Below are 17,911 nucleotides of genomic sequence, written 5' to 3' on the forward strand. Positions count from 1 at the left end.
AACCCTTTAGACTCGTAGTAGATAAACACACACCTAGTTGTCATTTCAAACAAAGGACCTGAAGCTAACAGATTAATGTTGACTCACCCTCCTCATGTATGTGCTTTGCCTGAAGCAAAAATGGGGGGTGTAAAGGAGGAGGTTATGCGACAACATCTTAAAGGTCTCAACAACAACCTCAACACAGACATCTCATTACTTTAAATAATGTATCTACAAGAGTCAGCCTACTTGTTGCACGATATACACCGTGTTCAAATAGACCAAGAGCACCGGTACAAAACAACATTTCAAACACAAATCTGTCATTGGACTCATTGTCATTGGAAAAAAAAGTAATGTCCAGAACAAAAATTGTTCCACATTCACAGCCACCTAATGCAACCTCATCTGGCAACATACTGCATTGACCAATACAATATGTGCATGTGCACATTCCAGGTAAAATGCAGTGAAACCTGAAATTGCAAAATTGAACTCTTCACCTCCAAACTGTCGACGAAGGATTGAATGATTTATGGTCTGACTTCACAGAGTATTATAAACTGCTATGCAGTGTCTGACACCTGACGAGCCCTCAAACTCATAAATGTGTCATTCCATCTAGACACTCTCGTCTGCATAACCCAAGTGGTGGACGAGGTGCTCAGGGCTTTTATTATAACAAAATGAACAATAAGAAATTATAATAACCCTAATCCTATATAGTATAGTATATATAGTATAACATAGCATATGGAAAGGATTGTGTAAAGTACAAATATGTGAAATCTGTACTTAAGTGCACTACTTGAGAAAACGTGTGTAAGTGTTAAATAGCAAATCAACACTGAATCATTCAGAGCAGAAAACTGCCTTTGCCTTTGACAGCTGAAAGTATTGGCTTGCGGTTAGAAGTGCAACGTGCTTGAAAATTGAAAACGGTGAACATAACAGCAGTTTTCTACTTTAGGTGATCCAGACAGAATTTACCCTTCACAGTGTTTTACAATAATTGGACTGTTATTACCACTACATGACCACGTCATTCACCTCCTTTCATTTATGTGTGGTGTAGGTACAATAATAAGAAATTCCTTTCTACTCTGTCATCCTCACAATTCACTGGTCATTTTTCCTTCTTTATTTCTTAACATGTTTTACCCTTGGGCTGATCTTTCAAATGAGGGATGTTTCGAGGTTGTGCTGTGCAAGCTGCAGTATTGGCTTGGGGGGATTATGGGAACAGGACAACAGGAAAGTGTATTTCTGAGGAGAGGGTGTCCATTAACACGTACATTGTGTGTCGTAACAAAGACCAGTTAGGCGTTACTAAAGACAAGCATTAACAAGATGGACACCACCTTGTTCACAAGCACCAGAAAAAAGCTGAAGTGATTAAAAAGTTGACCATCCATGCACACGTACACACACATCAATTAAATACATTTCTAATATTTTTCTCATTGTCTCTGTTATACTCTTATTTTCTTTCTCACATAAACAAAGAAAGGTTGGCGTGTTCTTGGCAGTGTGAGATGTGCTGCTGTTCTCTGAGGTATTGTGTAAACTGGCTGCAGAGAGGGAGATTGTCTGCTTCCATCGATTTTCATTTAAGGCGTAGTGCTCTCAGCTCATCACCGCCATGCATCCCAGACCTTAGAAACATGTGTGTGTGTTTGTGTGTGACACTGCATCATACATCTGAGCGTCAGCAGTCTAGCAAATTCTGACATTATCAGTACAGTATGCATTCCCAGCCATGCATGACACAGCAAGCTAATTTCCTGCTGTCCCGCTGTCCCTTTAGAGTGATCTGATGCTGTCTTAATGTAGTGTAAATAGCCAGCACGTGCCGAGTACATTCTTTTAATTAGTAAACCCAACAGACCTGCTGATTAGCACTTCATCTTCATAAGTGTCTGTGCCGGACCCGCAGCTGGACCAATTCCTATACCTCGGAGTCGAAATGTCCCAACAGCTCTGTAGGAAGGAGCGTAGGATCTACTGAGCAATACAGGATGTTTTTTTTAGTGTGGCGTATGTGCCTGGCTTGTAAACTGAGGTGGATAGAGTTAGCAAGAGCTGTACTTAAGTAAAAGAAGAAATAGTCATCATTAAAACTACTTGAGTACAAAAGTACTGGCACACTATTGTCTTTTCTACAAAATATTTTTATTTCATCTTGACATGAGTGGAATTATTTAATCCACAAATATTTTTTCTCAGGTAAAGTAGAGTCATCATCTTCTTGTTAGACAACCTGCCACATAAACATCAGACGGTATTCCCAGTCTGTATCTCTCAAGTGAACTTACAAAATATTATATTAATATTATACTCTACAAAGTACACCAATAAGTAGATTCGATTATTTCTTGATGTGTTCTATATTTTATTATTATTTTTGAAATAAATCAGCAAACACATGCATAATATAGCATGAACAGAAATTGCATTTCAGTCAAAAAATAAATATAAATAGTATCAACATTTTTACAGTGTCCTTAAACTTTGATAATTCCTGTGTAGATGTTCCCATCGCAGACAGCCACAGATCATATCCAGGTTCCTCCATTTACATGGGCAACAGTAAGATTAGAGAAGTGGCCACATCTTTCTTTCTTATCTTTTTGAAAATGTCTCATAAACCTATTAAGGCTAATAAGTAGATAATGTTGCGATGTTTCATCATTAAAATCCTATTAAATAAAGGTCTGATCACTTATTCACTTTAACCTGTGCTAGAAATATTATATTAATCATGTTAAAGCAGTCTTTTTTTGGGGGGGTACATCATTTGATCTCCGCTTTTCTGTCTCCCTTAATCAGGCTACACTGTTAGCTTGAATATTTACAGACATTTTGAACGATAACAAACTGTGTGCATATGTGATTAAACACAACAGACACACTTAGTGCTGTCTGTCAGCTCAGTGTCTGCACACTCTCTTATGTACTCACTTCAGACCAGTGTTCACAAAAGGAGCCTGCTGCTCTGTTCGCTGTTCATTCTTCAGTAAATATTAGCTTCTAGCGCAATTAGCAAACCAAGACATTTACATCACATTAGCGCTTCAGCCATGGTGCTTTCATGTGATGAAACACTTTTAAAAGTACAATTTACTCAAAGAAATGTACTTAAATACATGTAACGGAATACATTTGACCAATACTACCTATCCCTGCTTTTAACTTATAGGCACACTTTTTCACTTTCACACTTAGCTGTACCTTTCTTGACCTTGTTTTAGATGGTAAAACTCGAAGGCATAAAATAACTTTCTTCCGAGATTCAAGCATTTAGGGAACTCCCTTGAAATCATTTCTCATGCACTCCAGCAGACTATTTGACCAGCATATTTCTTGAAATAACTTTACAACCCACATCTTTACATGATGAATGGCAAGATTATATTATTTCTCTGATAGTCCTTCCTCTCCTCCTGAGTATATTTTCTCCAGAACGGGGAATAGCTGAGTCATCTTAACCTTATACCATTGGAAACTATAGGCAGAAGCACAATATGTTCTTTTTGGCCAATATAATACCTGCAGCCTTTCTCTTCAATAGCATTATAAGGCGTTTGTAACAATTTCATGAAACTGCCTTTTGACTGTAAGAGGAAAATAAGGTCCAGCTAAAATCAATGACTGGATTCCCATTGTGTTGTAAAAATGTACTCTGCAAATCTCTCCTGCTATCTGCTGAGCATCCTTTTATTGAGGTGTTATCATAAAGAACAATCACCATATACTGTATTCATATATGATCACAACACAAAGCCTTACAATCATCTTGTACCTTTAGCTTTTAATCTGCTGTGTATCATATATACACAAACACCACTTTGAGTGAGCAGTATGCCATTTTCTGACTGTGCATGTACACTATAGACTGTGGCTGTGAGGGAGTGCGGTCATCTTTCAACCAGAAGGTTGTGGGTTCGATCCCAGCCCGGGAGTTTCTCCCGATGGCCAACGCTGTATTAATGTGTGTGAATGTTAGCTTCCCTAGAGCAAGTGGTACTGCTCTGCATCAATGAATGGCTTTTAGTATGTAAAAGCGCTTTTAGGGGTCGAAAATACCTGATAAAGCACTTTATAAGTACAGTCAATTTACCATTGAGACCCGAGGAGGTGCTTTATCGTCTCATATCGAGGAATGGTATGATATTATTAACAACTCTGCAGAGAATCAAGGTACAGTATATGGCATGGCTATTAATAGACACTTTGGTGATGTGAGTTCATTTGTGTACATTGACTATTAATACCAACCTCAGCGAGATATAAAACAATAAAGCTCCGGTATGTTGAAGAAATTAACCTAATATTCATGTACAACGTTTTGTGTTTTGCCATCATGAGCCTAGAACATGCCTCTCTGGTCAGTGGGGAGTTATGGAGGCCCCAATGAGCCATGTAATTAAGCATAGTTCGGTAGTTAATTATTTTTTGATTAATTAATAGATACAAAGTTACATGTACATTCACAACCTGCATTTTTTTACAACGCTGTTCGAAAAGGCAGGTTCTAAAGGAATATTTGTGTAAGGTTGCGTATTAAGTGGCCTCCTTGATTAATGGAGCTTGAGAGAATTAGGACTCAGCACAGACCTCCAGGTGGTGGACTCCATTTAATTTAGCAGCAGAACAATGGCAGTGTTGCCCACATATTGAATGTAAATATATAGAAGATTTCACATATGGAAGTGTAAGGTGGAAATAATTGTTTTATGCAATGCATTGTTCCATCTGAATGGGACTTAATCACCTGATTAAATGGGAATTATTTATAACTAGAGAATGCAATTCCTGAAGAAATTGCTAGTGGGAATGCTTTACGCTGAAAAGCTGATGATGAATTGCTATGCTGAAATGTAATGTGTAAGAAGAAAGTGAAGAATTTAGATTGAAATGATACATGAACACTGGGGGCTTGAATGTGTGATAAGAGAAGAAAAGAAAGTAAAAAGGCTTGGAAAAGCAGCAGAATATTTGAACTGCAATCTTTTGAACTAACTTGATGGCGAATGATCTGTCGCCATGGCAACGGCATTTGATGACACCCCATAATACGCTTAGATGTGTTGATGGCTGCATCGTTACCAAACCTGTGAAGTTTTGGGCCGTTTGGAGCATTTTCACTAAAGTTATGAGAAAACCGTGTTTCATGGCAAATCTCAAAACTGTCCCGTAGATGTCTTCACGGCTGGACTGTTAGCACACATGTGAAGTTTGAGCGCTTTTTGAACATTTTCATAGGAGTTATAGCAATATCGTGTTTTATTGCGACAGCTTTTGAGGAAAACTCACTATTGGCACATAGACATGTTGAGGGCTGGACCATTAACCATTATCTGAAGTCTGGTGGTGTTTTGACTTTTTTCATAGGCGTTACAACAACATCGTGTTTTATGGCGAGGGATGCGTTTCCATGGAAACGGCATATGGTGAGATGTCAGATTTGACGTAGAGCTGTTGAGGCATGGAGAGGTGATATACAGGTGATGATTGGGGGACGATCGGACCGTGTCCATTGTGATTTCTGCGATCTGGAATGTGGGAGCAGAAGACGGACAAAATAACCCGGCGGAATAAGAATAAAGAATTTCGTCCGTAGAAGAACAAGTAGTGGGAATGCTGTATCAGCATTCCCACTAAATAATATACAGGTTGTCACACAGGCTCAACAGAGAACGCTGCCGTATTCCTAATCATTACAAATGTGAAATAGAAATGACTTCAAGGTACAATTCAATCAGTGTTTCATGAGTCTTTATAATGCTGTTTTGACTGTTTTATGACCAGTTTTACATGTGCCCTTTACTTTGGATAACATTTATGCTCTGACTGCCTTTTTTAACATATTTTACAAGGTTTTATCTTTGTCCTTGGAGGCAGATTCATAAAGCTTAATTAATGCATAGGCTTATCAGGTTTGTTTGAAATCAGGGGTTCTTCTGTATGGCTACTCGCACATCATCAGTCCCTCATTCTCATGCGTGCCTCAAACTACTTGTCCCTGCAGGGGGGGGGGGGGGGGGCCACAAAGAGATTGCATGAAAAAAAAGAAAACCCGTATCTGCCACAGTAGTAAAAGTGTTTTACTAACTTAACATGCTGACCAGAGAAATGAAAAAGATCTAATTAAAAAGTCAAATTAAGAGGGATTTAAAAGATATCTTTTACACAATATCCAGTTTATTACAATTTCAAAAGGAGCTGTATTTTAATCCACAGAATGATGACAATATCCTGTATCCCTTAGTTGTAGTTAAATCCACCTGTTATCTTTTGGCTTAGGCTTACTTTATGCCTCCTTTACTGCGGTTTATTCATTTAATAAAAAAATGTATGGGGAGGCCTTACAAACAAAAACATCAATGTCAAAAAAACAAGCTCAAACATCACAGTGTTTTTCTTTGGCAAGTGTTTCCTGCTGCAGTGATCATTTTGATAGTGATTTAAAGGTATTAGGTTACTGAGACCCTCAGGCGAGTCAACAGCTGGCAGACCTGTTGCTGAGCTGACACACATCAACCCTCACCTGCCTGCAAGCACACACACCTAGGCTGTGCTCCTCCCCTCGTCAGTGCATGTGTGTGTTTGAGTAATGTGGGAAAACATAGTGACAGCCCTGCAGAGCTCCTCCTCCATACCTAGTAAACCATTTGAGTAGAGGGGGAGGGGCCGGGTGTACTGTATCACTGAAGCTGTGGAAGTCTCCTCGAACAGGTACACTCAGAGTAAAACGGTAGCTCCTGGATGTATTTCCTGGTGTCAACTTAGCTTTATTTTAGTGGGTGAAATAGAAATAATGGACGTTCTTTGAGCTAGATCCGCTTGTGAAGAGAGAGGATCATTTTTGGAGTTTGTCTTTCTGTCCTGAAAGTCTCTGGCACACACCTGACAGATCCTGGAATCCTCTGGAGAACCCCCCTCGGAGGAGGGGATGAAGTCAGACGGGGAGCAGGGAAAGTCTGGTGAGTGATTGGGAAAGACAAGTGCAGCTGCTTAAGGCTATTAGACGGTCGTATGATGCGAGTTTCAGCCCTTCACTCTCAAACTGTGAAATGAAAAATGCGAAGGTGGCTCATTCAGTTTCTTTTGGGGCCATGGAGGGGAGGAATGTTTGCTTTTAGCTTGTAGAGCGTCATGTACACGTGTTGGCAGAGTAACGTCTCGTAGTGGATCACAGTCTCTGCTGAGGTGCAGAGCCGTTGGCAGACTTTGACCTGCACTGACCTCAGAGTAGCTGCTGAGAGGAGACTCCACCATTAACAGATCTTTCTGCAGTCACTTTTCTTTCACGTTAGTTTAAACAAAGTCTCTTTCCCCAACTGACATGCAGAGATTGAACTGGTAGAGCTGTTGAAATTAAATGTTAATGTAGGGATCTGACCTTTGACCTACAAAACGAAAATATTCAAAAATATAGTCATGACTCAGATTTTTCTGGGCCGTTTCGGTTCAGAGGTGTCACAGATCAGTCTCGAATTTTTTCTGAGTAGATTTCTATCGAGTTTTGCTACCTTTCAATGACTAAATCCCAGATTGCGGGGTGTTGTTTGGCTACGTTTGTCTCCAAACAACACTGTTTTTATGGTCATGTAAAGAAGGCATTGTGTTGTGTTTCTATTGGGGTTGTTGGCTGCAGCTTTTAGCCTGAATGCATGTTCTTCATTCACAGAGATTTTTTTTCTGCTTTGTCAGCCAGTCTGGTTTCAGACTTCTTTATCTGCAAAGCGTTAGATTACAACAGCTGAGAAGACTTGCCATTGTGAGAACTGCGCTGCTGTTTTGCTTCCAAATACCTGTATTTTATCTACATACTGGTACTTCACCTGCTCTTCAACCTTAGGATAAAAGTAACTCAAACACAGAGGTAAAAGTTCAAATAAGACAGATACATACTCTGCCTATGTGCATGTTACGTTTTGTGGAAATTCCATGTACAGTACTATCAACCCAGAAATGCGGCGTAAAACTGGTCAAACTGTTATATGTTTTCAAGCACCTATAAGTCCTTCAGGCTTAACTCCGAGGTGTGGTTGTGACACAATTGGAGCTTTTAAAGCAAAACAAACACCTGCAGGCTATGGCGGGCTGTCTTTGCAGAACCCTCACTATCCCAGGTGTGGTTATGTATTTGCAATCGTGCTCGGTTACTCACATCTCTGTGACAGCCTCTGTGATTACCGCTTCAGGGTAATGTGCGGTCTGTCTTTGCAAACCGAACATTGTAAAACATTAGTCATGCAGCCATTATTGCTTGTAACCATAGCAGCAGATTATGTACAGTATAATCACACCTGCAGCTGATGTCTTCGAAGCTGAATAACGTTTGCGAAGCTGAATAACGGAGAAATGTTCCGGTTTTTAACTTCAATGTGCAAAACGTCACATAAATTCCCCCGCTCTGTTGGGTCCTGCAAGTCCAGCGACGACACATCAAATAATTTCACAATAAGTTGCTTTTTTATGTCTCACGGCTGTCACTCAGGGAGAAAGCAGCACGCCAAGATGAGTGATTTGATGTCAGGAAGGGTTTAACACTGTGGATTAACACCTTCTGTGAACCGGCTGTAAAACAGAAGCTGTGGTTAGTTTGCAGCGGACAGCCTGTTACTGGGCTGACACTCTCTCAGGATCAGGTCAGGGCTCTACGTGTCAACCTGCAATTCATTGGCATTCTTGTCCATGTGTGCATGCCTGTCAATCAACACATGGACGCACGTGTGTGTTTGACTGTGTGTGTTTCCAGCAGGCTCAGTTTGACAACATAATTGTGAAGGTTTGCTCCTGGCTGTGTAATTGCCTTCTTCCGCTGACATTGCCGCAGGTGAATGCTGCGAGCGGCTCCCTCAGGTGCTAGCTAGTTTCCTTCCCGTTGCGGAAGACAATTTGGAACGAGTTAAAGATAATCAGCTGCCCGTGACAATCAAGTCAGGAAAAATGGTTAAGCAACTGTAATAATCATGAGGCGAGCTTGGTCAGATTGGCAAATATTTTCCGAGAGCATGGAGTCATTTCGTATTTTGATAAGGAAGAACTAATTGGAACCTTTATGACGTTCCATCTCTCTCTGTTTGAACACCTCAGCCTCTAATCACATTTACTCGTGAAACTCTGATTACCTTGGCTGCTTCATTTGAAGGTATCACCAATCAGATTCATCCAACACTTTTTTCAGACACTGTCCATTACTCCTCAGCTCATCAAATGCACTTGGACGGATGACAGAACTTCCTCTCAGTCACTCAAAAGGTAACTCACATTTGCAGTGACAGTCTTTTCAGTCTTGCAGCCTTATTAAATGAAGCTGTCAGCAAAGTCCCTGCTCATTTCCAAAACTGCAAACAAATGTAACTCCACAACCATTAGCTACACCTCTCAGCTACAAGATCTTATTGAGGCCACCAGAATTGTTTTGGCACCTATGTTCTTTCTGCCAAAACATAATTGTCACCTTGGCTTGACTTTTCCAGGTGGTTGAATTCATTTTTTTGGCCACAGAACGTGTTTGTTGACGTGTTTGTGTGGATGATTCATGTAAGGTTTAGTCACAGCGGTAAGAGCCACCTCATACAGGTACGCAGACTCTGTGTGTGTGGGAACTCATCTACAGTGTGATGAATTATACATGGTGACATGGTGTCTGCCCTCCCATGTGGCCAATACTATAAATAACAGCCCTGTTAGCCTTCAGCCCCAAAGGTCATTTCTCAACTATATGCACAGAAACTGATTCACATGCATACACAGATGCTTTGTCCACAAGCATGGACACCCATCCAAACACCCATAGATACCTGTCTCACTTAATAATTAGTACATTGTAATAATTGGTCAGTTGCATCAGAAATGGTTGCTTCGTTATCCACCTCACTCCCACTCATGCACAGCAAGACTGTTCTCTGAAAATAACAATTTAATAGTTTGCAATATGCTTAACAGCAACACCCAGGGAATATGAGGTAAACATAAGTGTGCAGTGTTAACAATGCATAACAATAAAATGGAACTAAAGCCAGTGGAAATAGATGTAAAAAAAACAAGCTAAATGTTGACAGCTCGGGTGTTCACATAGATGCTGTTTCATCATGGCTGAATGAATGACATGCTCTTACCAGTGCAGCTCATCGAGCGTAACCAGCAGCAATTATTGCCTGGCCCGATGCAGCCAATTAACATTCTCCTCATGTTTGGTGTAAGCTCCTCAAACTGTAGATGCTATCTGAAGGAAGAACAGTAGCAAAGCCCCCAATTCATTAGGACAACCACTCAAAGAGCATTATAAATAATTAGCTATCCAACAGTATTGGCAAATCCTGCATTTTCTGCAATAACAATTCAATAACAATATCTTCGAAACTGGCTGTGGGAGTTTTTTCACGCAGCATTTATTTGCCACCTGAATGCCTACTGATACAAAATACTGGAGGATGATAAATTGCATGGAGCTAATTAGAACATCACAAAGGAGGAGAGTTGCCTTCTGTGGAAAAGCTACCATTTGGACTCATTTGAAGTCTCTTCCGTCTTTGCATCCACCAGCTATCTTATCTTCCCTTCAGCCCCTCTTGACCCGAACGGCGCCTCTTTCAGTTCCATAGAAACGTTGCTGCTAATCTCCATGACCAAGAAATCTGAAAAGTCATCCAGGTATATCTGTCCATCTGCAGTTTAAGAACGACACTAATCTCACTGTTTGTGGTTTTTACGCCAGAGAAAAAAAACGGCATTTCTTTTACAGATTACTGTCAATTCAGAGCAAGTACAGACTGTGAAAATAAGAGATGGCTACATATGTCATTTTGTAAACGGACACCACAATTAAAAATGCTTGTTAGTGTCATGTTCAGTCCACAATACCAAAAAACTTAAAGTAAGAAATTGCAAATTTGTAGTAATACAATACTGTATATATACAGTGTATATTTGAGCTCTGTTGGCATGTTTGTGTCGTTCTGAGAAAAGCCGTGCAAGTTCTGGCCAGTTGCTGATGCTATCCACAGTCACACGAGAGGGGTTTTTAGGCCATCAGAGGCAGATTGTAGTGGAATGCGGCGGAGATTACTGCCTATCTTTCTCTCTGATCAGTTCTTTGCTCAGTGACGACTTCTGTTCTAACCCCTCTCTCACTCAAGTTCAGCCCCCATTACTCCAAGGACCTGGAGCATGAAATAGGCTTGCCAGCATGTGGATGTCAGATTCTGTGATGTTGAAGCAGCGGCTTCTTGATCGACACTGGCTGACTCGAAGGGAGAGAGTGACATGGTCATTTAAATGCCTTTTGATTTGAATAAACATTGACAACCTCGATTTCTGTAGAATTAAGGTTGTAGTTTGTACAGAGAAAGCATCAAGCCAAGAAAACCATCTTTGCTGTTTCGAGGTTACAGCTTTACTCTGTTTTATATGATTGTTAATTGAATACATTTACATTTGAAAGCCTATAAATCCATTCAATGCGCTGAAATACTTAAAGCTTCAGTCGTAGATTCAGAGTTGATAGTATCTTCCTCTTTATAATCTTCCACCTTCAAGGCAATAATGAGTTTAAACGAAGCTAAAGACCATGGGGAATGAGGCTTGCCTTAACACTGGTGTGCTCGTCAATAAAAGGCAATCCATCCCCGTATGTGTTATCCCGGTTTCCAATATCTCTTCATCACTGTCTCCGCTAATACAGCATATTAGAACCTGATTTCTGTGATTGAGTGCCCCAAGGCAAGATGTGTTTTTTTTTCCTTTTTTTCCGTTCTCATCAGGCGTGACCCTGTCATCTCCTCGGGCGACGCAGGGATATTGTTCTGCTCATGAGAATTGACTAGCTAATCCAGAGCCAAGCACTTCCAGACAGAGCAGACACTGCAGGCTGCATTCATCAGTCAGAGCTTAGGCGTTACTGCCGTCATGAGCCACTGATGAATTTGCTATCAATGTTCCATAAAGATGTGTGTGTACGTGTGAGGGAGACGGAGACAGATCCACAACCTGAACTGTATTAATGACTCCTGCATCTCCATAGAGATGAAAGACTAAGCGCTAGAATCATATTAAATAGCTCAAATCACAGACAGTTAGTTGCAACTACATTTAGGGAACAAAATCGGTGTTTTTGCATGTTAAAAACTGTTCATGTTGATCGATGAATGCTGACCATTTTCAAATTCATTTTTTGAGCAGGACAACAATTCAGGCAACTCTTGGTTTCCATTCATTTCTGTAGGATATACAAATGAATCTGCAAATCCTTCAATTTTGCTTTGTTATCAAATGAAATACAGTTAGCCAGCCTTGTTCATCTTTTTTGGTTGTGTGGTAATGCAAATTAAATGCTAAATGACTTGGGCAAAAAATTCAAAGAGATTTTTTGCAAAAATTGTTAGTTATCATCCTTTCTAAATCATTGTTATGGTACTTTAATAAGGGCAAATCTCCAGACAGTGCAAGTAACAGGCAAAGTGGGAAAGTTTCTATCATTTGTAATGCAGTTTGTCCAGTGAGTTTCTTTGTCCTGAGGACACAAACACATTCCCCTAGGAATGAAAGGTCAGTTAATGGCTGCTGTTTGCATACATGTCTGCAAAGGGCAAACATTAATCAGGACCCCATCATGCATTCATTATGTGCAGGGGAGAATGTTTCGCCTGAATGAAACTTTCTTAACATTCTCAGCAATTCTGCTAAATTGAATAATTCATCAGTTTAAGAGTTGAAGCTCTTTAAATATAATGTAATTCTGTGAAAGCATCTATAACACCATTGAGTGCACAGAATGTTCAATACCCCCCTGTGTCAATGTTCTAACATTGTAGATTTTGAAATAAAACTAGAGAATGTATGTGCTTCCTGGGATATAATCATTATGGGAAATGGAACTGTGGCAGAGAGGGTGCATTAGCCTGGAGGCTCTCTTGCATGTAGTTTCCTACTGAATAACACCGCTGCTTCTCATGGATTTTATAGGAGCGTAGCTGGTAAAGTGCTGGCTCTGTGGCTCTTTGCTCTGTCACACAGACTGTAGAGAGCCAACAGGAAGAGAAGACTAAACCTAAAGACCCCGGCTCAAGATGTCTCTTAGATTAGCATCTGCATATAGGGAGTGAAAACAGATTATAACATGATTGCAGGTCTTTATTCTCATCACTGTAAAAGAGCACTCGTAAATAGGTGACCTTTTTCTCATCCCTAGAGCTTACTGTACTACGATTTTGTCCTTGACCCGCTGGAGACGCTGTAGTACATATGCCGGGCCTGTAAGTGGCGCTGTACTTCCGTCACAAAATACACCAAAAGCAGCGAAGAAGACCCCCGAGCATGGTTGCCATGGTTGCCTGGTTGCCCTTCTGTTTATTCTCCGGGGTGGATTTAGCAACATGTAGTTCATGTAGTTCTCCCTGTCCACTTGTTGCTGATGGTTGTGGTAGAGGAGCTGTAGATTTTGCACTAACATCTGTAGCATGGTCAGTAGCTACTGACAGTAGCTACTGACCATGCTACAGCAGTGAGCAGCAGAGGTGGGGAGAGGTGGGGCTGTGGCTTCATCGTTATCAGGAAAATGATCGTATAGGACGTACACACGGAGCCGTTTGGCCCCCCAGAGCGTTCCGTCCGCGATCTACCCACCTTGGGACCCGTTATCGTTTTAGGGTTCCGTTTCCGCGGTTCCGTTATGGCCTCGTGTGAACGAACGGGCTATACGAAAGAGAAAAGTAGCGGATACAACCCGTTTCGTTCCCGTGTAAACAGCACCTAAAGCAGAGCCCCTTCTGTGCCCTTACTGTGACATGTTTCCATGCTTTAATGTAAAAAAAAAGTGCTTTATTTTTCTCATACTGCCTGTGCTGCAGCACCTCTTTTCGCCCTCTGTCTGAAACCAGAGCCTAGTCTCTGATTGGTCAGTTGGCCAGCTCTGTTGTGATTGGTCAACCACTAAGAGATGTCCCGCCCTTAGCCTATCACGCATAATGTATTGGAGCACTTGCCAATTAACGCTTTGGAAGAAAACAAAGGAGTTCAACCAAGGCGAGTATGTGGGAGAGAAACTCCATCTGGCATGAACTTTGCCAATTTGGCTTTTGCAGACCATTTAGATGCACAAAAACCAACACAGTACAGGAAAGGGAAAAGGGACAAAAGCATAATATGTTCTTCCAATTACTTCAAAAATACATCTTCATGAAGAACGTTTTATTTATAGTATAAATATAACGTTCTTCATGAAGATGTATTTTTGATTACCACTATATTTATTTTCTATTATGCAGCATTGTAGCTGGACTTGGTATGCTGTCTCTTTTGTCAGATAGGATATTTTATTGCTGTAATTGAAGCAGGACAAACACATAATGTGTCTTAATCACCAAGTTATAATGCATTTTAAAGTTAGTGTGCCTGCTGTAAAGACTGCATATGTGTGCACCAGCTATATAGTATCACCCATTATATCAGCCATCACCTGCTCTCTTACTGTCAGTTTGGGTCTGTGCTGTATATCTCACTCTGCAAGCTGAACAAGAATTCTGTGGGAACAATAGGACTCTTAATTGATTTTGTCTCCAGTAACAGGCACACATTTAACCCCACCCCGTTTTTCCCTCCAACTCACTCTGAAGAGGGGAGAACCAATCTAAAAATGTCCCCCCTCTAGACACTTACTGTCATTCCCTATCCATTTTCAACCTCCAATCCCATTCCAGCCTAGTCCAATTTCAGCTGCCTCGTGGCCAGTGGACACTCTGACAGATTGCTGGACCTCTTGCAACTTTTTGTTCTAAATCCTGCTGTTTTTTGTAGCAGAGGAAGAGGAGGAACTGGAAAAGGAAAGAACAGTAAAGTCGAGAGAGTTTGTGGGAGCCACTGAGAGGGACATGAAGACAGAGAGAGGCTATAATGTGTCACTATGGAATGAGATTTACTCATTACAATGTGTGCACATTCTTTGTAGATCGAGAAAAAGCTGATTATTCGACAAATATGGATGTTTTAGGATCTAAAATTGTTCACACGCAGCAGGAAGAAGTCTTTGTATTTTTTGAAAAAGAGGCATTTTTTCAGCTCAAATGTTTCATTTATTTTTAGCACCATTAAATCCAGGAGACGACAGATTTTATGTCACCAGAGAAGTGCTGATATTTTGGAAACATTTTATGACTACCAAAGCTGTTACTCAAAGGCTGCGGGATAATTTAGGAAGACAGTTTCAGCCATTTTGCCCAAATCATACAAATAGGAAATGACACTGATCAGATTCATACTTTACTGGCACCAACTGCATGTCAGCTGATGCATGGAGGCTATTATGCAAATGTAAGCAGACATTTACATCGGTGGCCGGGGATGGGGATTTTATTTACTGTTTCGATGAATCATAATGACTTCAATTCCTGTTTATGGAATTGGAACGGAATGGAGGCAGATGGAGGGAGGGTCAATGAATGCACATATTTCTTCCACAATCAAGTCAGAGAAGAGGATCAGTTGTCATTAGCCCTGGTTCATTCCTGTGGCGTAAGACTTCTGTCGGAGAAACACATTAAGCCCGTAAGAGACTCCCCACTCAAAATGTTGTGTACTTCTGGGTATTGAGTGTATTGTGACACTAGTTTTATTGAAGTGAAAGTTGCAGTACAACACATTTAAGAGTGTTTTTATTCTCTGTATCTATTGTTTCTTTATCTTGTGTATGTTATTAATACAATTGTGAATAGCTTCATTTAGCATGTAGCAAGGACACTTCACTTGAATCTGCAGTACCCTTGGCTTCACAGTTTAGCTTTCTATTGGGTTTTAGCTAATGCCTTAGTAACTTTTACTGTTAGTTGATGTTTTTACTTAATGTACTTATGCTGTCGTTTGGTAACTGTTTTGAGGGGACATTCTCTAACATCCATTACACACTTCCTGCTCGGCACCAAATGACACAGTTAGAGGCTAGCTGCTAAACAGCTGTAGAGCAAAGGATTTCCCTCTGGAGTTAGTATAGAGACATACAGAGCTCAAAGAGAGTGAATATTTGCCCTGCAGATGTTAGATGCTCAGAAATAACTCCAAATGAATGATAGTATTGCCAAATAACTGCTAGATGGATATATGATCAACCTTTTGCAAAAATGTTTGCATTTCAACATGGTGATGGCTAGTGTTGCTAACTGCGCAGACAGTGCAGACAACAGCAACAGTAATGATGGAGAAAAAATAGCCTCAACATAAAGAGGAACCAGAGGGTGAGTTTAACATTTCTGCGACAACCCCACCAATCAGGACGGCATTATCAGCGCTAAAGAGGAGAGGATTAGCTAGCCACTAATAGGACTCACATGCACAAGCATCCACTTGTGGTCAGACTGTAAACAAAGCACAGAGAACATCAGGTTGCATCACTTCATCCTCTACTCAGAACGCCTACTCCACTAAATCTGTAAACAGCAAATCGTTTCTACATCAATTCCCTAAATACTGTATATATAACCTTTAAATATTCAACTATATACTATATACTTTGTGAGGTAGCTGTCAGTCAGGAGCAGAGAATATGCTGGGGGAACAGGTGGTGCTGAAGGCCGAGCTAACAGCAGAGAGTCAGCAAACATCCGACCCTGAAACATCCTCTCATCCCTACGAGTACCGAGGTAGTGATGGCAACACAGTCACTAGCACACACTGCAAACTCAAACACAAACTCACTGTGTGCTCACAGCCTTACACACTTGACAGAAACGTCTCTTTTTTGAATTTGTCTTTTCTTTTTTCTGTTTGGGAAGAGAAATAATTAAAGCCAGAAGGTTTTTTGCTGACAGTTGAGCAGGAGTGCAGCTAAAACAGCAGCCTTGGTTGAGGCGTGTAACATTTAAATGTGGGTTCTGTGGTGAAATGATTTGATGAATAACAAATACAAAAAACGATTCATATTATTTTCCTTCCAGGGTAACATTCTTTTTTACATTTCAATCAACTAGAGCTGGCTGTGGTTTAGGAGGAATAGCGGGTCGTCGTTTAATCTCAATGTTGACGGTTTGATTCCTGACTCTGCATGTCAAGTGTCCTTAAGCAAGATGCTAAACCTCAAGTTTAACCCCATGCAGGCAGTCTGACACCATCAGTGTGCGTATGAAATACATTATGAACACATGATTGCTGCTGTTTTAAAAAGTGCACAGTATTTAATACAATTATTACACTTTTCAAGAGTTAATTTACACGATATTAAAACAAAAAAACAAAGGAAATGTAAAAACACAAAAATGAACAAAAGATAATTCAATTATTTGCATGTTCATAAAAGTGCTGATTTGTGAGCGTCCCACAAACGTTGGCAGGGACCCTCCATGGGAATGAGCTGCACGGAGTCCGGAGGGGAGAGAGGGGGAGATTACTCTTATCAGGAAGCTCCCACTCTGACTGTCATTTGTAATGCAGAGCTTATAGCGCATGCTTCTCGCCAACCTTCAGGAGATGCGGACATTGAAAAATAGGTGGCTGTCTGGCTCCCCTCTACCTCACACCCACCATCCCCCCCACCCTCTGACTGTCTTATCTAGAGAGCTCCAGCACAGTGCTCACCTGCTCAAAGCTGGAAAAGACAATAACATATCTGTTTCCACCTCACACACTCTGCTAATAACTACTGAGACAGGACATCTTGCATTTCCTATCATAGCTGGTGAGGGCCCTTTTGCCGGTTAAGTGTACAAATTTAACCGGCAAAAGGTTTTCATTTTATACCACAGAGGTAGTCTTATTCAGTGTTAGTATCCCTTTTAGGGCAAACAATCTAAATCTACCCCATACTTAGCCGTACTTTGTGCCTGCTTACTGTTGAGTCTTCAAGAAGGGGTGATAATTGTTATATCTTTCACCCCTTATGTTATCCATGAACATCCGGAAATCAATTTTTATGTAATTATTTTCTGTTCAT

General features: G+C 40.7%; 1 protein-coding gene across 4 annotated transcripts in view; it reads left to right on the plus strand.

The window, feature by feature from the left end:
• Positions 1–17,911, plus strand: part of LOC117494372 (kazrin-like) — a 135,097-nt gene that overhangs the window by 95,519 nt on the left and 21,667 nt on the right. Inside the window, exon 1 of one of the 4 annotated variants that reach the window (XM_034145252.1) lies at positions 6,701–6,968. The exons of the other annotated variants lie outside the window; for them this stretch is intronic. Within the exon in view, the coding sequence (XP_034001143.1) occupies positions 6,938–6,968 (31 nt within the window). The 5' untranslated portion in view covers positions 6,701–6,937. Of the gene's footprint in view, positions 1–6,700; positions 6,969–17,911 lie in introns of those variants that run through there. 4 annotated transcript variants of the gene reach the window in all.

This window comes from Trematomus bernacchii, unplaced genomic scaffold (genome assembly GCF_902827165.1).
Source record: "Trematomus bernacchii unplaced genomic scaffold, fTreBer1.1, whole genome shotgun sequence".
Classification (NCBI taxonomy): Eukaryota; Metazoa; Chordata; class Actinopteri; order Perciformes; family Nototheniidae; genus Trematomus; species Trematomus bernacchii.